Source organism: Schistocerca nitens, chromosome 8, assembly GCF_023898315.1.
Source record: "Schistocerca nitens isolate TAMUIC-IGC-003100 chromosome 8, iqSchNite1.1, whole genome shotgun sequence".
Classification (NCBI taxonomy): Eukaryota; Metazoa; Arthropoda; class Insecta; order Orthoptera; family Acrididae; genus Schistocerca; species Schistocerca nitens.
The window spans coordinates 396,701,077-396,722,223 of record NC_064621.1 but is presented as its reverse complement, the minus strand read 5'-3'; the positions used below and the strand labels follow the sequence as shown (position 1 = coordinate 396,722,223).

The 21,147-nt window shown below is 39.8% G+C and overlaps 1 protein-coding gene across 2 annotated transcripts in view; it reads left to right on the top strand.

The window, feature by feature from the left end:
- The first annotated feature begins 1,772 nt into the window (after nucleotides 1-1,772).
- LOC126198560 (xylosyl- and glucuronyltransferase LARGE1-like) overlaps nucleotides 1,773-21,147 on the top strand; it is a 170,613-nt gene continuing 151,238 nt past the window's right edge. The window contains exons 1-3 of one of the 2 annotated variants that reach the window (XM_049934986.1): nucleotides 1,892-2,255; nucleotides 2,354-2,518; nucleotides 6,996-7,204. In XM_049934986.1, coding sequence (XP_049790943.1) covers nucleotides 7,013-7,204 — 192 coding nt within the window. In that variant the 5' untranslated portion in view covers nucleotides 1,892-2,255; nucleotides 2,354-2,518; nucleotides 6,996-7,012. Of the gene's footprint in view, nucleotides 1,859-1,891; nucleotides 2,256-2,353; nucleotides 2,519-6,995; nucleotides 7,205-21,147 lie in introns of those variants that run through there. The other variant, XM_049934987.1, reaches the window with a different exon arrangement.

Here is a 21,147-nt window from a genome sequence, read left to right as displayed (position 1 = left end):
AGTATGGGGTTATCTACACTTAAGAAATATACTAAGATGAAACACACAAGTCATGTATAAATTCACCTCACCATTTCTGTCGCCTTATTATGGCGTTTCTGTATGGGACTGTTGCTCTCTATGTCGTTAAAATACTGTGTTGTGTATGTAATGATGCTGAGATATGCATGCCTATAATACAAGAAATAAAGACTGCTACTACAGACAAAGAACAAAATTAAAAACAACAGACCATAGTCCATGCATTAGTGGTCAAATATGGTACAACAGATTACCGAGCTCTATAAGGTGCCACAAAGGGAACTTATTCAAAGTGAAACTGAAACATTTCTTGATTGACAAATGTTTATACTCTTTAAGTGAATATTAATATTAAACTAAAATAAGTTATTGTGTATATATATATATATATATATATATATATATATATATATATATATATATATATATATATATACACACACACACACACACACACATATATATATATATATATATATATATATATATATATATATATGTATGTATATGTATATATTGTACTAAACTTGTAAAAAAATGCTATGACGTTTGCAAAAGACACCAGTTGGTGTCTCCATGCAAAAAAAATACAATAAATAAATAAATAAATAAATAAAAGATCACATATCTGTAGGTGTGTTACAGGGAAGAATATGGAATCCTCGAAGTGATTAAGCACTAGCAACCCGATCTTTGCACTTTAGATCTACAACAAATCACTCTCAATCATATGCAGTGTTCCGTAAATCCCAAAGTGAAGGAGAGGCTCCAGGAATGTGGAACAAGTCAATTTGCACATAAACAGATCAACCACTGCTGGCTACCCCTATAAAGTGTACTAACAACAAATTATGACTAGCGCTAATCCACTCAAACTGTTAACTATGGTAATTATCAATGGATGTAAGAAGTTAAACAGCTAAGGCATAATATAAAAAAATTACACTTCTCCTCCTTCTATACTGCACAGTAGCTGGTTTAATCTCAAACTTTAAACAAATTGTTCACGTCACACTATGCAGAGCACTGTTAGCTTTCTATACACTGAAAAATTTCGGATCTGTATAATACAAACAATAGACATACATGGAATTTACATTCCTGAGTCCAAGTATGATCACAGACTGTAGGTGTGGCTAACTGGGTGTGTTTCTTCAGTATTTGAGAATTTTTCAAATTCCTATCTGATGTCTATTGACAACCTGTTATGGACTGTTGCATCAGAATAAAAATTCCATTCTGTACCTAGAAAGACATGCATAGTCGATATGAAAAGTATTTCCACTTCTAGTATTGCGGTTGTAAATTCCTGGATGCATACTAAATTCTGTCTTCACCTCAAGTCTCGTAAGGAAGTACATGTATTGGCAGGTGAGTTAAGCATCCCTAGGTCCTTGCAGAGGCTTCTGCAAGATGATCGCTTATTAGCTTTACGCCATATTCTTACTCTACGCTTCTGAAAAATTAACATTTTATACTAGCAACTCTGCCTGCTGGTCAGCACAGAGTGAGGGTTTTCTGGGTTCCATCCGTGCCTCGCTTCGACTGGTAGGCCAACTGAATAGCTGAACAGCTTAATAGGAAAAGACAGAGGAAAGTAACAAAGAAAAAGCAGACACCCAAGAAGAGTTTCAGGTTCCTGCTGTATGTGTGTAGAAGCATCTCATGGTTTCTGTCTGCGTTTTGCAAGTACTTTTTTGATAGCAATGTGATACGATTTGTGACGAGGTCCTTCCTTTAAATTATCGGAGTATATCAAATAGAATCATGCCCTGGGCAATAATAGGCACTTGTGCATCGGTTCGGACCAGTTGACAGTAGTTCCAATCTTTAAAAGGTATGAACTCCACATGAACATAAGTAGACATCACGCAATTGGTGGTGTGTGACATACGTGATTGTGAATGACTTTGGTTATATGTTTACTTGTGTGGATATACAGCGTTGTGTTGTGATTTTGATGTTTATCCGATCTCGGAGAAATTGCGTTGGCTTCATGAGGAGTACGAGTAAATAAGGAACCTATCTTATTTAATTGCGCATTTGGCAGTAGTGACGAGCTGTTCTGGCAGAAAATTCAAAAAGTCCAGGTTTCAGGCGTGAACTGTAGTCATTACATACAGTGCATATATTAGAAAAATATGTGTGTGAACACCTTTCGTGTTCAGGGTGGTGAGAGAAGTACACAGCGAACAGCAGGTAGTTCTCATTCAATTTGATAACGCGTCAGACAAGTAATTACGACGGTGGCGTTGTTTGTGTTTATGTACTTGTTGGTAGTGCACTAGCTGCCGCGTACTCGTTTTCTGTCAATTAATGCTTTGTGCTTTAGAGGGGCGATAGCGGGACAGGAAGGATTGCATATTAATCAGGATTGCTCGCCGAAGACGTCGAAATGCCTTTCCTTGTTCCGTGGTTAGACATTGGTTGAGCAGCTTTCTACTTGGTGGTCTTGTTGCGTGTCTGGTCCTCTACTACGCTTACTTCGATCATCATGGTACGTTTCTCAAGTTTATTTGTGGTAATAACATTGTGTTTGGCATAATGTCACTGAGAACTCTTGCGTTTTTATAAGTGTGAGCTGGTACGATCTGACTTCAGAATCTCCTTGACAGGATGAAACTCAGTAGGCCTAATTTTTTTACATTTATGTGAATTAATATAGACCCACTGCTGTATGACTGATTCTTTCAAATTCAAGTACATCATTCTCTGTAGTTAAAGCTCAGATTGTTAGCATTAGGGTTCTCCGTAGTTTGTTCCCATGAATGGTTCAAGAATTTATCATTTCTCAGAACTGTGCAGTTATTGCGCCAATGAAGTTAATTCTTGTTAACGCCCAGCTCAGATATGCCCCCATAAATAATCCAGTAACTGAAACTGTGTGTTTGATCATGTAAAGTGAAGGTAGAGGGGGCGATAAAGGAAAAGGAAGGAATTACAGATGTTGGCTGCATTGGAATGAGCGGCAACAAGTGAAAATGTGTGCTGGACCAAGATTCGAATTGGGTATCACCTGTGTACAAGGCAGTTGAGTTAAGCACTGTGCCATCCAGACACAGTGTTTATTGCAGTTACACAGGCTATCTCGGCACAACTCCCAGCCAACCCACATTCCCACCTAGCTCAACCTATCCACAGTTTCCACCCGTGTGCTGCATTTGGGCTACTATGAAATTCCCGCAGGAGGCCAGATGTAATTTTGCATCCACACTGAAGCTGGTGGATTCATTGCCCACCGAGGCAAATCAATTATAAGAGTGCTAGGTGACACCACATGGAGACATCACACACTCATATAATTGATTTACCATGAATCCACCACCTTCATTGTGGATGTACAAATTCGGCGTCCTGTGAGCATCTCAAAGTAGCCTGCATGGAGGACATTGATGGGGACTGGATAGCTGACACTAACAAGGGAGCCTCCCCATCGCACACCCCTCAGATTTAGTTATAAGTTGGCATAGTGGATAGGCCTTGAAAAACGGAACACAGATCAATCGAGAAAACAGGAAGAAGTTGTGTGGAACTATGAAAAAAATAAACAACATATACAAACTGAGTAGTCCATGCGCAAGATTTGCAATGTGTTCATCAAGGACAGTGTGAGTTGAGGAACGGCATGGTCCTGTGCTTCAGCGTGAGCGGCTGTGCAACGAGATCCTCCCTCGAGTGAAAAGTTTACTTTTTTTATCTTCGCAAAGTTATGATCTGTCCGTTCGTTCATTGACATCTCTATTCACTGTAATAAGTGTAGTGTCTGTGTTTTGCGACCGCACCGCAAAACCGTGCGATTAGTAGACGAAAGGACGCGCCTCTCCAATGGGAACTGAAAACATTTGATCACAAGGTCATAGGTCAACTGATTCCTCCAAGGAAAACACGTCTGATATATTCTATACGACACTGGTGACGGCATGTGCGTCACATGACAGGAATATGTTGTTGGGTAAAAAGATTCTTCTACCTTGCCCGATTTAGGTTTTCTTGTGGATGTGATAATCACTCCCAAAAAAAGTGATGAAAACATAATGGACGAACAGATAATAATTGTCTGAAAATAAAAAATTAAACTTTTCAACCGGGGGAAGACTTGAACCAAAGACCTCTTGTTCCGCAGCCGCTCACGCTAACCACGGGACCACGGTGCTCCTTAACTCACATTGTCCTTGATGTTGCCTGTCTTGCGCATGGACTACTCAGTTTGTATATTTTGCTTATTTTTTTCATAGTTCCACACAACTTCTTCCTGTTTTCTCCACTGATCTGTGTTCCGTTTTTCAAGGCCTATCCACTGTGCGAACTTATAACTAAATCTGGGGGGGGGGGGGGGTGCGATGGGGAGGTTCCCTTGTAAGTGGAAATGTGGGTTACTCAGGAGGTGCACCAAGATAGTCTGTACAATTGCAGTAAACACTGTGTCCAGATAGTGCAGTGGATAGTGCAGCTGCCTAGTAAGCAGGAGATCCCAGGCTCAAATCTGTGTCCTTCACACATTTTCACTTGTTTCCATGGATTCTGCATAAAGTTGCAATGCAGCTGACACCAGTAATTCCTTCTCTTTACGTTTCTCCACCCCTTCACCTTCAGTTTACATAACGAATGTCACATAAGTGGATTCCACATGGTGTCTGTTCTTTTGGACATGTCTGAAAAAACAGAAACTATGTGGTCATATAGCCCAATTTACAATAAATTTAAGCCAGAGGTGGTCAACCTTTTTTACCTACCACCCACTTTTGTATATCTGTTACTAATAAAATTTTCTAATCCTCGACTGGTTTCTTAGTAATGGTGATTTGTAAAAGTAGGGAAGTAACTTTACCGTACAAAATTTATAAACAAAATTATAGCAACTCAAACTGTATAATAGCAGTTATGTAACATTGTACTTTGTCAAAATTTTATGAAAACCTAATGAATATATTTTTAGAATCCCTACCACCCACCATGAAAGGTGGGCAGTAGGTACCAGGCTGACTACCGCTTATTTGGGGATAGATGTTATACTACTGGAGAATAGCATTTCTTTTTGAAAGTAACTTGATTTTTTTCCTCCTGCATTTAGTAATCTTAGACATCAGGTGTTGGTAGTGACAATTCTGCAGCAAAAATTTGCATAAAGAAACATATTACTAATTATAGGTCCAGTAAATCAATGTGATAGAATTATTGAGCAGTTACTTACTGTTGTTCGGAAAAACATGACAATATTGAGGAGCTTCTTGATATGTGAAGGACATGTTCATGTTGTAGAACCATTCCCATCATAAAATTTGTTCAATTACATGTAGTGCTGAACCATGTTTAAGTATCCATCAGTTTAATTTTCTGTGACAACCTGAAGTATATCTGTTCCCATAGTGTCTTTTGCCTTTCAGACAAAAACTAAGTTTCTACATATGTACAATGCATAACACAGTGAAGTGCATGGGAGGGGATACTCCCCTGTATACCATGTATTAGGGTTTCTTCGTGTTCCATTTGTATATGGAGCTCAGTTAAATCATTGCTTGGGTGCGTTCATGTGCACTAATGGACTGATCTTACCCTTACGATCTCTGTAAGAGTGATACATACAATATATTCCCAGATTTCTTACTGAATACTGCTCCTTGAAATTTCATAAGTAATCATTTGTTGGATACTTGGCAATGGTCTTAAGGCATCTGCTAATTCATGACTTTCCACCATGAGTCAGACAAACATGTGACCTTTTGTGATACCTTCATTTTTAAATGTTCAGTGTCCCCTGTTTGTCATATTTGGTACCTTTGAAACTTAGGCAATATAAGATGGGTCACACAAGTATTTCATAAGCGTCCTCTTTGTAGACTAATTGCATTTTCTCAGTATTCTACCGGTGAACTGATGTCTACAATCTGCTTTACCTATGTTGTGCCTGTGTGATTATTCCATTACGTATCTCCATAGACTGTTACACTCGGGTCTTTATATGAGTTGACTGACTTCATCTGTGACTCATTGATATTTTAGCCATAGTATCTTATGTTTGAATTTGTTTCTTACCATGTATTCTGATTTGAATATCTTCATTTCTCAGGCAGAGATGGGCAATTTGATCAATTTATTTATTAACAAATACAAACATTTGATCTTTATAAATAGTTTAGAGAGCTGAAATAATCCTGTTTTGAATTTTTTATCGCAAAGAATAAGTTACGGAATGGTTTCTTTCTGCGATGAATAAAATTCTTCATTGCGACATGAGAACCCACACACTGGAGATATGTTACCACAGGAAATAGCACCACACTGTAGTCTAGTATGTACGTAGGCAAAATAAACAGTTAGTTCCAAGAAATATTTGGATATGTTGAATCTGTCGAGGCCATCTGCATGTTTTGATCCATATCGTCAAAGTGGCGGACTTAAACCAGTCATTAAAATCTTAAGTGTATAAAGCACATGTTGGAAGAGAATTAGTTATTCTCATAACACCACATTTGTTGGCTTTGCCAACTCTTGACTAAACTGCATCCTTCCAACATAATGTAGACCTTTGGCTATACTGCAGGTTAGTCAGCTACAATAACCTGCGTTTCCAGCCAGTCCCATCAGCCACTATGATGAGTGTCAGCTTGGATTGTTTCAATAATCTGATGTCACATGCTACAATGCCATTATGATGTAGATCAAAACTGATGCCCAGTTTCAACTGAGCTCAATATTTTACTCTAAAATATTTACAGGGAAGTTGAGTGATGAAATGATTGTTGCAAGTTCATTTTTCTACATGAAACAAGCTTCCTGAACCAAAGGACGTGGTGCAAAGGAATGAAGTAATGATTGCTATCTTATCCACAGTTGGAATTATTTTACAAATTCAATCAAGGCTAACACTGAATGAAGAAAACTCTCTTCTCACATTCTTTTCGCTGTCCTTCCCTTCTTGTTTCCTCAAGCTCCTTGTGGAACGATTCACTTAATGAAGCATTCTGTTTTATCAGTGGATACTAGCAGCAACATGCTTGGATTTACGGGCCGAGAGGCTCGATTGGCTGGACGTGTGCGTGAGATGGAAGAGCAAAACCAACTACTGCGACGACAGTTGAGTATATCACAGAGCCATCTTGTGGCTGCTATGCATGGAAGTAGTGCCACCAACAGCACTCCAACACACCACTCTCCTGTCAATGGTCGGAACTGCCCTACTCAGGTACACATAAGATAATGCCTCTCTTTTAAACTTAAAAGGCTAATTGCAGCTAGATACTAATACACACACAAATGAAAATATAATTAAGTACACAGTGATTTCAATTGAGCGTATAGTCGCATTTGCAACCAACTTAGCAAGAGTTATTGATAGGTCACTGCTTTTCAGTTTTCATAATTGATGAAGGGTTCACATGCTATCTTAATGTTATGTGTTGAATGTAGAGTGAAGTTTGTCAATGCCACACCCACACCTTGGGAGTATGCTACAGACCAGTCTCTTACCACAACTATTGTTCCGTTTGTATAATCATTGGTTCCTCCAACTTAAAAAAAAAAAGGGGGGGGGGAATAACCCTGCTACCCAACCCAGATGTACACTACATATCAGTTTCATAATTGAAGACATCATGATGTCTTGGGATAACTTGGCTGTGATCACTTTTGGCATAATGAAAGAAAGCAACATCTGTGTCACTGTAAATATTTTGTGCACGAACTCCATTGTGCACCATTAGTTTTTAGTTCTGAAGATCTATTCATCAGATGAAAACCAGTATTGACACTAATAAGTAAAATACTTTCTTTCATCACACTTACCTGTTTGACACTACAAGAAAAGAGGAGGAGGGAGTACTGTCAGACTTGAGCCTCCAAGTTAACAAAAAGGTAGCAGATAACTATATGTAAACAGAGTAGTAGGCTGTGAAACCCACTTTGCTTTATATGCATTTTCTTTAAGATAATTACAGTATGTTTGATATATAATGAATTATGCTAACATTAGTTGTACTCGTGGAATAATGGCTTATTTGTAACTAAATGCAGTTTAGTTTTCCTCATTCTTTTATGGTTGTGTTGAATAGTTCAAAGTATAGGCTACATACTTTTAGAAACAGGGAAATATCTCTTTCCAGAAATTTAAATTTTAACGGTATATATAACACAAAAATCACAAAACAATGAAAGCTATTTTAAGTTTACATCGCACAAATCTGCATCAAAAGATTTAAAGATTTATTAGTTAAACAATGTACAACCGTTAAGAAAACTATAAATATCACAGGGAATGGTTGGCTGTTCAAAACTAGAATATGGGTGTTTCGGTTATGCATCTGCATGTCCGTCCCTTTACGCCATCTCAGTACTATCCATCATCGTGGCATCCGTTTGGCTACTGGTGCCTTTTACACTAGTCCGTTGAGAGTATGTATGCAGAACTACCACTGTCCTACCGCTGTGACTTTCTCCTCAGCAGATATGCATGCTGTTTGTCTGCCTTGCATAGCCACCCATCCTATGCCTCCTTCTTCAATGACTCCTTTGGTCGCCAGTATGGGGGACTTCCCTCTTCTCTGTTATCTCGTGGAGTTCGCTTTTGGCTCTTGCTCCGTCAGCTTAACTGCATGCTACCTGCAACTTTCCCGGTGGGTGTAAACCATTCACCACCTTGGCTTTGTGCGGCGGCCTGTGTTCAACTTGGCCTTAATTTACTTCCTAAGGGCACTACTCCAGCCTTGTATGGAATTTTGCAATTGTACCTTTTTGTACACTGATGGTTCTCAGACTGACTGTGGTGTCAGGTGTGCCTTCATTATTGGCACCTACATTTTTCATTAGTGGCTTCCGGAACACTGCTCAGTCTTTGCAGCAGTGCTCTTTGCCCTGTATCAGGCCATGCAGTACATCTGGCGACACAGGCTTTTCAATTGTGTTATCTGCTCCGAATCTCTGTGTCCTTCAAAGCCTCTGTGTGCTGTAGACCGTCCATCCTTAGTGCAACAGGTGCAGGAAAGTTGTCACTTGCTCACTCTTGATGGAGCCAGTGTGCTGTTTATGTGGGTTCCTGGTCATGTCAGTCTGACAGGAAACTAGGCTGCTGCCAAGGCTGCAGTCCCTCGTACCTCAACCCGCTAGTTCTTACATACCCTCCTATGATCTCTGTATTGCTGTCCGTCAGCAGGCAGTGTCACTTTGGCATCACCACTGGTCCTCCCTTTACGGAAACCAGCTCCTTGTTATTAAGCCTCTTCCAGCGGCTCGGATGACCTCCTCTCGACCCTCTTGCCACTGTAGCAAGGTTGCGTACCAGGCACTTTCTTTTTAGCCATCACCATTTGTTAAGTGGTGTTCCCCTGCTTTCCCACCATTTTGTATTCATTGCACTCAACCTTTGATGGTCCATCTTTTGCTGAAGGAATGCCTTTTTCTCAACCACTTACATTCTCATTTGTGTTTCCCATCTCAGTTATTATCTGTTTTAGCGAATGACGCATGGGCTGTCGACCGCATTTTACTTTTTATCCTTTGTAGCAATATGGCGAAGGCTATTTAATTTGTAGTTCAGGGCCTCTGTTTCCTATGGCATATTTTATTAGCCTTTCTCCAAGTTCCTGTTTGTAGCTGTCTTCTCTTCCGTCGATTAGGGTTAACGTGTAGTCATTTTTAACTCCTCTCTTTGTCTTTGTGTTCTACAGTTCTGACATGGTCATGTATGATCCTGGTTTTTTTGTGCCCTTAAAAAAAAGGAATGGTGCAGTATAACAAAATCTCAGCAAATCCAGTGTGATTCAATGTTTATGGTGAATCAGGTGATGGTGAATGCTTGGTGAGGGCTTTTCACTGGCTGCACAGGGACTAGGCATATCAAACTGTAGTTTTCTTTTCATTCATTTCTGACTACTTAAAAATAGCTTTGACAGCAAGAGTCAAACATGTATCATAACCTGATCATAATTTTGGGCCTGTATGACTTTAATGTAGCAGTATCTGATACTCCTGTGTGTACAAGTGTTGTTGGATCGGCGTAATAATATTTTTAAAAGAACCTTTATGTTTTAAAAGTTTTTTTGTGCTATAAGTTTTTATTGTGAGGTACACAAAGTGCAGAGTGTCCTTGTTAACACCATTAGTAATGCTGATTTTTTATGGAATCATAAATATATAGTGGATTTCATATAATCACAGAAAAGAATGACTTAATTTGTTTATTGTGCAGCTGGTTGCCCTTGCATTATCTTTGATTCTGAGATGTTGCAATGCAGCCTGTTGTACCAGAAAAAATATGGGAAAAAGCCTAAAATTTGTTCTCTTAAAAATTATTTTTCATCTGACTTCACTTTTCAGTCATGTTTTTGAAGTGTTTTCTTGACCTAAGTTCAGTTAAGTTCATTGGCTTTTAAAAGTTCCTGTTTTGGCAAGAATCACTACTTTTGCTGGGTACTAATTAAGGACATAGTATTCTGGAGTATAAGATTAAATTTATCATGTTGTTAACTCTTAAAGAAATCTTTGTGTAGTGGCGCGACATCCTGATTAGTGGAAATGTATGGTAAGAAAAAACTCACTTGAATCGGGAGGAAAAAGTGGTATCATTCTTTGCTCAAGATATGTGCCCAGGGGACAGTACATGTCATAAATATGGAGAATGTAACATGATTGATCTGTACAGTACTTCAGGCTCACAACCCATTAACGGTAGGCATAACAACTATTGTTGGTTCAGTGTTAACAAGATACCCGTCAGCTGAAGTGGGCTGAGCGTAACAGCTTCACAGCCTGACTCAACCAATCATGTAATGTGATACTGTGAACTTGGCAGTGTCTCAGGGTTCTGACAGTTCTGTAGATGGCTTTTGTTTTCACCTGCAGCTGTTTGCCCTTCTCAGCTGAAAACTGCCAACAGCACTGCTAGCTGTCATGGATCTTCATGTGCCAACTCAACTTTAGTCCCATAACCCACCTCACCCTTTTCCAGACCTGCCAAAAGTATTAGATATGGTTGCAGTGTCCCTGGCATCATTGTGGCCTGTGGTACTGGTAAGTTAATGATGCCTAATGATGGTGTTTCCCTGCCGATATTACAGTGTTGTGCTGAGGCGGGGAGAGTGCGCTGTGAAAGGGACCAGCCAATAGCATCACTGTGCTGTATTGGCGGGCAGTGTGTGGTTCAGGGTGCACATAGAACAATTTGTGTTAATTTTCATGTTAACTTAGTTATGGTGAAACTATGTAGTCATTGTAACATTAATTAGGGCTGACATCAAGCAAACATGAAAAGTGAGCCTGTAACACCAAGAAGCAACAGCAATAATTTTCTAAGCATATAAATTTTTCTATGATGAGTCAGAGCAGAAGCAGTTGTCTGAGGTGGCAATTAACACCTGCATGGTCAATTACAAGGACTGGAATGTGTGCTGTGGGGACAGAGACAGAGAGTTCACTGGCAATGCCGTAAGTATTCTGCATCTCTCTCTGTGTGTAGAACACATCATGCACCTGCCATCTTACTTGCCACCTCTCTTAACAGTGGTGTGGCTTCTTCTGCAGATCAGGGCTTCTACAGATGGTGGCTCTGCCATCTCGTATTCCAGACACGAGTGAAGACACCCAGAATGAAAGGTGGTGTTGGTGATGGGGCAATACGAGTACTTCATGTGATTTACAACTCTCAACCTGATATCCATGTCATTAAGGGTGAAACCATCTAGATCAGGGCCAGCCAGAAATTCTGCACGCGTGCGGTGCTCCTGCACGTGTGCAACTTCCGGGTCACGGCTTGCACGCCGCAGCCGTCAGCATCCATGTAGTGCATGTTTCTACGCACAGATGTTGCTTTATCCACTTGGTGGGATACTCTGTACCAGCGCATTCTAGCGCTCTTTCCACAGCTTGCAAGCCAACCATGGGAAGGTATTTCCCATATTAAACATTTAAAATACTGTCACAATCTACTCATTGAGACATCTACTTTTATGTTAACAGTTTAACCCAGTAAGACATGTAATACAGTTAACAACCATGGGTTTTTATTAAGGAAGCTTGACTGACGGCAGGTAAATATGTGTAATGTTTTTGAGCTGGTATTCAAGAAAGAGAGCACTTCGCGACTTCCAACGAACCTTATTCATGATTTCAAATAACATTAAACTAAGGCAAGGTTTCCTTTAACTAATTCTTGGTGCCCTCAGTTACACCCACATAATTTCTATCTCACTGACCTCTGAACAGAATGATAACCGCAGACCTCTCGATGATCACCTGTTATTTCAATACCATTATTGCTGTATCTTTCATCAGTTCCATCTGAAATCTACATAATAACCGACAGTTGATGAATGTTATGTTTTATCGACTTCAGCTGAGCGTAGCCCTTCACACATTAAAAAAAAACCTAAAGTAAGTATACAGTGAAACAATCGGTTTAATGACCAATTTTCCTCTTGCTTGTACCACAAACAGGGAAGTGGAGTGGCCGCTGTTAATTTAGGACACATGTCTAACAACAGATGTCGCTGTCGCACACGTGCAGCACTTCTGCATGCCTGCACACTGTGCAGTGTTTGGCCGGCCCTGATCTAGATGCGGAGATACCAAGGGCTACATCTGCTTGATGTGCCACCACATTAGCCCAAATGCTGTTTACACGGTCTTGGAGCTTTAGGACAGAGCTTGGGTATCCATTTTGAGTAGCAGTCATACCTGAATGAGCCCTGGAATCTGTGTTCTGAATGTGTACCCAGTTGGACAAAGCAGTTTCTAGTGCTTTAAGCACAGGCGGAGGAGTCCTGGCCTCAGCTTGCATTTGTGTGCTATATTGCCTTGACTCTTCCTTTGGGTAGATATTGTGACAAAAGTACTTGATAATATACACTATGTGATCAAAAGTATCCGGACAACTGGCTGAAAATGACTTACAAGTTCATGGCACCCTCCATCGGTAATGCTGGAATTCAGTATGGTGTTGGCCCACCCTGAGCCTTGACGACAGCTTCCACTCTCGCAAGCATACGTTCAATCAGGTGCTGGAAGATTTCTTGGGGAATGGCAGCCCATTCTTCACACAATACTGCACTGAGGAGAGGAATCGATGTTAGTCATTGAGGCCTGGCACAAAGACGGTGTTATAAAACATACAAAAGGTGTTCTGTAGGATTCAGGTCAGGACTCTGTGCAGATCAGTCCATTGCCGGGATGTTACTGTTGTGTAACCACTGCACCCTGTGCATTATGAACAGGTGCTTGATCATGTTGAAAGATGCAGTCACCATCCTCGAATTGCTCTTCAACAGTGGAAAGCAGGAAGGTTCTTAAAACATCAGTGTAAGCCTGTGTTATGATAGTGCCACACAAAACAACAAGGGGTGCAAGCTCCCTCCATGAAAGACACGACCACACCATAACACCACTGCCTCCGAATTTTATTGTTGGCACTACACACGCTGGGAGATGAAAAACATATGTTTTGTGGGATGTCCGGATACTTTTAATCACATAGTGTGTATCTCTTTGCAGTTTATTTGGCCAAGGTCTTGGAAGGAGGTCTGAGATCTGTGATAAGAATATTGCAAGGAAGATTACCGGATCTCTTTAGCTGGAGCTGACTATACTCTGCCTTTGCTGTTTGAAGTGTGGTTGATATGGCCTTAAGTGGAGAGATTAACCATCTCTCATTCTTTTGTATTTCTCTGCCTTGTGATGGCTGGGTGTTGTGTGCTGTCCTTAGGTTAGTTAGGTTTAAGTAGTTCTAAGTTCTAGGGGACTGATGACCATAGATGTTAAGTCCCATAGTGCTCAGAGCCATTTTTCATTCTTTTGTCTACATAGGACACAGTACAGTTGTCTGATCTGCTGTTGCATCTGCAATGCAATCAGCATTTCATGTAAGATCCCTTAGAGCTCCTAGAGGTTATTTCTTACAAGTGTTGTGTCCTATATCAAATGTAATTATTTTTATATTGTATGTATCATTATGAATATAATGTAAAATTTGTAGTATGTCTGGTTAGATGTAAGAGAAGGCTTGGCGGTCCTAATCTTGGCAAGGTTAATGAATCAGTAACTAAAAATAAAATAAATATATTCTTGCTGACAACAGACTTTTGTTCTGGTGTCAAAATTGCCATTGGGCACAGCTAGAAGGCATTTAGATTGATGTGGCAGGACATCAGCCTAAAATTAATGCCTCTGATATAGTTACTCATTAGCAATGCCCAACATTGTAGTTGTGTTATGCTTTCAGGACTACGTGCCGAGGCCCAAAAATTGTCAGAAGAGTTTGTGGTTCATAATAAGTTTCAGAGGAACGATACGAAGGTAGTCATAGAATGTATGCACACAAAAGGAATAGTTAATATCGTGTTCTGTATTTGTTACTGGTACTTTTAAGATAGAACATATATAAAAGTGCGGTATGCATCAGCATGTAGGGAGATTTGCACTCCAAAATGTTTTGTAGTTCCAATGTCTTGCTAGAATAAAGAAGTATATTCTGTGTGTTGGCCATTTGGGTCTTTAAAATGTGTTGCCCCACATATGACCCAAATAGAACTCAACATTGATAACTTATAAACATTAAAGGAATCCTGCTGCCGAATGCTGTTAGAATGTCGTCATGGCCAACTACTACATGCTTCAGCTGCTGACTTGTGTGTGCCATATAACTAGGATCGGAACTAGTTACTGACTATATGTGACCAACAACAGTGGATTTCAAATGTGGGACTGATCCCAAATATGGGTAGGTCATGCTGAAACTACTATTATGGTTGTCCAGTTCAAAGGGGAAATTCTAATCAGCAGTAATAGCCACCTGTCTAGAGCAATAATCACTGAGCGCACGGCACAATATTATACCCATCTCCTTATGGGACAATGTCAGTTCAGTACATTTACTTCTAATGTTTTCCTGTTAATGTCTGGAATGGCTACAGTCAATACAGTAACACAGGAGTGACACCACGTTGTTTTTTGACGAGTCATCGTTCAGCATACAGAACAGTGCATATATCTGTGTGCAGTAGCTCTGAGTAGAATAACATATTAAATAATGTTTTGGCGTAACTCTAAGAGAGCATTTATTACTCGAAAACATGCTCGAAGAAAAATATGTGGTACTCACCCACGGTCATCCTGTTGACACCTGTTTAAGTAGTTATGCATTTTGACTACTGCTTCACAGTGTCTTTATCCCCTCTTGAGCTTTGTTTTAAATAATTCACCACAGTTCAAAAGGAACAATGATTATATATACAGGGTGTCTCTCCTAAGAGGCGTCAAATGAATTCTCTGCTGTTTCGGCAGATATTTGCAATTTCGTTGTTAGAGTGTGTAGCTGGAGACACACCAAACAAATACTAATCAACACATTTCATGTGACACTTAGTGTTAACGGAAAGTGTCAGTTTGTTTCCCATTACAAACAAAGTTATTTTTAAATTGTAATTTTACATGACCATTTGATAGGATAACCAGTTCTCCAGGAGTGACAGTACCACCTTGGCCTATGATGCCTGCTACCACCTTGTGAGAGTGATACTCCCTTACTGCTGAAGTACAGATTATTCTTCCAGTTCTACTTTCCCTGTTAATACATTTTTATAAAACAAATACTGCACTAGCCTTATTTGGGACCGTGCTATCGAGTGGGCATGTAAAATTCAACTTTAAAAATCATTTTCTTTGTAATGGGAACCAAACAGACGCTTTCCCTTGGAAAAGGGCATTGCATGAAATGTGGTGAGCTGTATTTGTTTGGGCTGACTCCATCCATCCATCCATCCACCCACCCATTCCAAAAACGAAATTGCAAATATCTGCTCTCTCTTTCTCTCTCTCTCTCTCTCTCTCTCTCTCTCTCTGTGTGTGTGTGTGTGTGTGTGTGGTGTAAAAGTGGGCCAAAGTGAGCCAGATCTGGCACACACTCCATGCGTCATGAGGACAAGCATGGGTGGGGGATTTGTAATGCTCAAGCTCTAATATTTACAGAGATACAGACGTGCATGTTTCTTAATTTTCCAGCCCCCGTTGTGTAGGTGCTGGGCACAACTGGTGTGCTGCGTTGGAGTAGTGTTAGTCTGCTTTGCATGGCAGCATACACATCATGGGACGAAAAGGGTTTCTAAGTGCTTGACGTGTAAACTGTGCTTCACAAGAGGCATGTTGTGAGAGTAGTACCAGTCCATTTTATTGAACTCTTTTGTTAGGCTACGTGTGTGGATGGGCATGCTTGGGATAAGGTTGAGATGGATGTAGGAGGAGATGGAGAGCGGAGGGGGTTGGATAAGGAGAGAGGGTTCAAGAGGAAATGTACAGAGAAGGGTGAGGAGGGGGAGAGAGAGAGGGGGGGGGGAGATTGGTAGCGCGGAAGAGATAGCCAGAAAGGGTGGAGGGAAGAGTAGATGGACCGTGAGGTGGAGATGGGTAACTAGGTGTGCACATTATATGTGATGTACCTGTATGCAGGTGAAACCAAGCACAAACTTAACAAAACCTGAAGAAAAAATGACATTCATTACAGCACATTAAGGTTATCCTTAGCACAAAAAGAGGTGCATAATGCTGCAACCAAAACTTTGGTCATTTACCCAGTGATACAAAATGTCAGACAGACAGCAAAGTAAAATATGAAAATAAACTGAAAAATTTTCTCCTTGATGACTCCTTCTGTTCTGTAGAATTTCTGTTGTTGGAATTTGTGTAAAAGGTTGTTGGTAGGGATTACTAACTCACATGTGGGGTAAATGATCAGCACTTAGGCACTGGTTGACAGCCCTGGTGCAAATTGCACACATGCTTGAATATTGAGTTCATGACATTAAGTAGTTAATTCTGTAATAACTGTCAATTAAATTAATATTACACTGCAAGGACATTAATTAGAGCCTATTTTGTTTTATTTTGAAGGTTTCACTAACTTCAGTGTATTTATCGAAAGAAAAAATCTGAAGGGTCGGTTTCTGTGTACGTAGGTTTTATTCAAATGTAGACGTTTAGGTAAGCATTAAGTGAAGAATTTAGGTTGTTTTTTTACACATATATTTAGTAGTGCCATACTCATGGGATTAAAGGTTTTAAGTTCTATCTTTTATTTCTTAATCAAAACATGTACAGTCCACATGCTTATACACGATCTTAGGTATACAAGTTGTGATTTGTAACATTATTTTAAGTGTACTACATTACTATACTAATAGTATACACATGTGAGTTCTGTTCATCTATCATTGCTAATCTTCATCCTTTCAACGGTGTTTTCAACTTTGGAAACAAAAAAGTCCACAGGGGCCAGAAAAGATATCTAAATGGTGCAAAAACTGGCAATTGATTATAAATAATGAAAAGTGTGAGGCCATCCACATGAGTGCTAAAAAGATCTGTCAAACTTCAGTTACACAACAAATCAGTCTAATCTAAACACCATAAATTCAACTAAATACCTAGGAATTGCAGTTACAAACAATTTAAATTGGAAAAACACATAGGAAACGTTTTGGGGAAGGCAAACCACCCTACGCTTGTCTGTCCTCTTTTGGAGTACTGCTGCGTTATCTGGGATCCTTACCAGATAGGATTAACGGAGTACATCAATAAAGTCCAAAGAAGAGCAGCACATTTTATATTATTGCGAAATAGAGGAGAGAGTGTCACGGATGTTGTACAGGATTTGGGATGGACACCATTAAAATAAAGGTGTTTTTTTGTTGTGGCAGAATCTTCTCACAAAATTCCAATCACCAACTTTCTCCTCTTAATGTGAAAATGTTTTATTGATGCCAACCTACATAGGGAGAAATGATCATCATAATAAAATACGGGAAATCAAAGCTTGCACGGAAAGATAGAGGTGTTTGTTCTTTCTGCGCGCTATACACGATTGGAATAATACAGAATTGTGAAGGTGGTTCGATGAACCCTCTGCCAGGCACTGAATTGTGATTTACAGAGCATCAAAGTAGATTTAGATGTAGATGTCTGGAGAGTATGGAGCATGAGGCAACTCAGTGATTTCATTTTTTGTGCAGTAGTTACACAATTACAGGGATGAATGTGCGGGTGCGTTGTTGTGATGCGAGGTCCATGAATTCTCTCGCTGCAATCTCTTGGACATCTCCCATTGGCATGCACAGTTTCATTGACCTTCCTGTCATAACGTCATTGGTAGTCGTCGAAGGGCATTTAGAATGAGGATCGTCTTTAACTTCCATCTGCCTATTTTTAAATCTTGTGAACCATCCGTAACACCGAGTATGGCTTCAGCACTCATCATCGTAGGCTTTCTGCATCATTTGGTGTGTCTCTGTAAAGGTTTTCTTGAGTTTCGTGCAAAATTTAATGTAGACATGCTTCTCCTCTAACTCTGCCATTTCAAAATTTGTGAACTGTGTGGCACAATATTCTACTCAATACGGTACGGAACATAAGTAAGAGACATACTACAATGACACTTCCCACAGTCACATATTAATCACTGTCATGTGCAGGGATGCCAATAGCATTTCACTCCAACAAACCATTTGCATGAATTTTTCGAACAGACCTCGTATATTAGTGTTCCACATAACTTTAGCGACTCTTGTGATTTGTAGTTAACAGGATATTAATGTTATTGTCGAGATACATTTTGTAAAAAGATGAATGAGAAGCGTTTGCGCTGCCTTAGGAAAGTTAGTTACTGGATTCTATGCAGCTGTTGTGACAGATGGTTACATTGGGGGAATGTAGTGGCATGGGAATTGGGGAAGTAAACGGGTCTCTTCTATGGCACTGCAAAGTGTGTTCAAGGAGTAGAAAAATATCTGAACAGGAAGGGAAGATTAGAACCTTTAAGGCTGAACTGGAAATGGTAGCAAAGAATGGGGCCTCAGAAAGAGAACAGTATCTGGCAATTTCATCATTCGCACAAACAGCAGATTTGCCATGCTACTTCAGTTAACTAAGGAAGAGGCTCAAGTAGATGTAAGTGTAGTTAATACTCAACAGACTTTCACCAGGGAACCAGCTGTTTCAGAAAAAAGTAGAAAGCCCACTGTGGAAGAGATGTGGGCCAGATCTTGCAGGAAAAAATTATTAGACAGGTACCAGGTCACAAGTTTTTTCAAGCCCAGTGCACGTCTTAGCCATGAGATACACAATTTAGGATCATTGTGTAAGGGTTTTTGAAAACTGAATCATGTTGTGATAGTGGGTGAAGCAGGAAACACTATCATTAGGGATTAGGGCTACAATAATGAGTGTGATCTGATAAAAATAGCACCTGCAATGAATTGTACAAGTGTTGGCTTGGTTCCTTCTTTCACACAGTGTGATTGGCCCCAATTCTCTCTACTTTGTCAGGCATGGGTTTGGTTCCTATCGATACTATTGGTAGATGGGACTTCACAAGGCATGGCTTGCTTCTCAGTAGGAAAGGGAAGAGTTAATTGGCTGGGATGATAGCAAAATCTTTAAGCATGGGGCGGGGGGGAGACTCAAACTCATGGGAGTACTTCTTTTTGAGGCTAAGATCAGTGTCCAATGATTCAACACTGAATGAAATTAAGCTTAATGAGAAGCTCAGACAGGCACATGCTAGAGATGTCGAGGTATCACAATATTCTCATAAATGTAAAGTGAAAAATAATGTTAGTATATCACATCAGAATATCAGGGAATTAAAAAAAAATACACACTACCACTCATTAATTTCAATACACCCTGGTATTTCAGATTTGCAACACAAATCAAATGTTATTTCTCACAAGATATTATTATATTAACTTCCACATATATAACACAATCACATTCATTATATTTTACTTTCATCAAAGTATCCTCCTTTGGATTTAATGACTGACTCATAAACTCAAGGCCTGCAGTCAGTAAGTTTTTGTAGGTATCATGAATCTATGTGATTCCACACATCCTTAACAATATTCCAGAGATGTTCCTTGCTGGATGTATTAACTTCTCTGATAAGTCTGTCCACTTCATCCCAGACCATTTCAATGGGATTACAATCGGGGCTTGGGGACGGCCATGCCATATCATTTAGTACTTTTTTTTTCCTTTGATGCAGTGTAGTTCGTACAGTATGCTGACCGATGTTTTAGGTCATTAGCCTGTTGTAATGTGAACCCTTTCCCTATTAAGCACAATCCACTTCGTATTGCATGATACTGAAGTATACGATGGTACTGCTTCTGATCCATATATCCTTCTATTTTCACAATGTCGCCGACTCTATCTCGCAAAACATCCCCAAACCATAATAGAACCTCCACTGTGTTTAACTTAGGTAGAACACACTGCTGGGCTACCCTTTCCCCTACAAGTTGGCGAAAAAATAAACAAATATTCTCCTTCTGGATCCAAAAATCTCAAACTTCGATTTATCTATGAATAATACCTTTGTCCACTCTTCCGATATCCAATTATGATGTTTTCTAGCCCATTCAAGTTTCTTCTGTTTATTTAAGGGGTTTTGTTGCTGTGACCCATCCTTTCAAGCCGGCTTCATTCGGTCACCTTTTTACTGTTGCAACAGATATTGTTGTCGTGTGCATTTCTACCAATTTTGCACGAATTTGGGGCGCTGTTTTATATATTTCTCTTACTGGTAATTCTGATATATCTATCATCACTTTTAGTTGTTTTACGAGGTCAGCCTGGTCGTGGTATGTCCTTATTGCTACCTGTTGTCTTCTGGCGATGAAAGGTGTATTGCACTCCCCCTATAGACACACTACACTGTATCGCAATTTTGCGAATAGATAAACCTGCTTGGCAAAGTGCTACAATTGCAGCATGTTATCTATAGATATCTCCACTCGTGGAGCCGTACTAGCGATGTGCACATTTCGTGCAGGAACAACATGTTATGTATTGTAGCAATGCTTGCTGTTTGCTGCGGACATCACATCGCTACAGGGAACAACACAGGTGCACCAAGTGCGGCATCTGTCGGCAAATAGGTAAACTAACATATCAGATAGGTACATAACATTTATGTACACAACATTGTTTCTTGGATACTATTGTATCTTGGTGATCAAAAACAAAAATCATGACATGTGTACAACTGTTGTACTATTCCTTTGCTTCTTCAACCGTACCCATGATATTAAACCTTATCTACAGAGAACTAGATGTCATTTATTGGGTGTATTGAAATTAATGAGTGGTAGT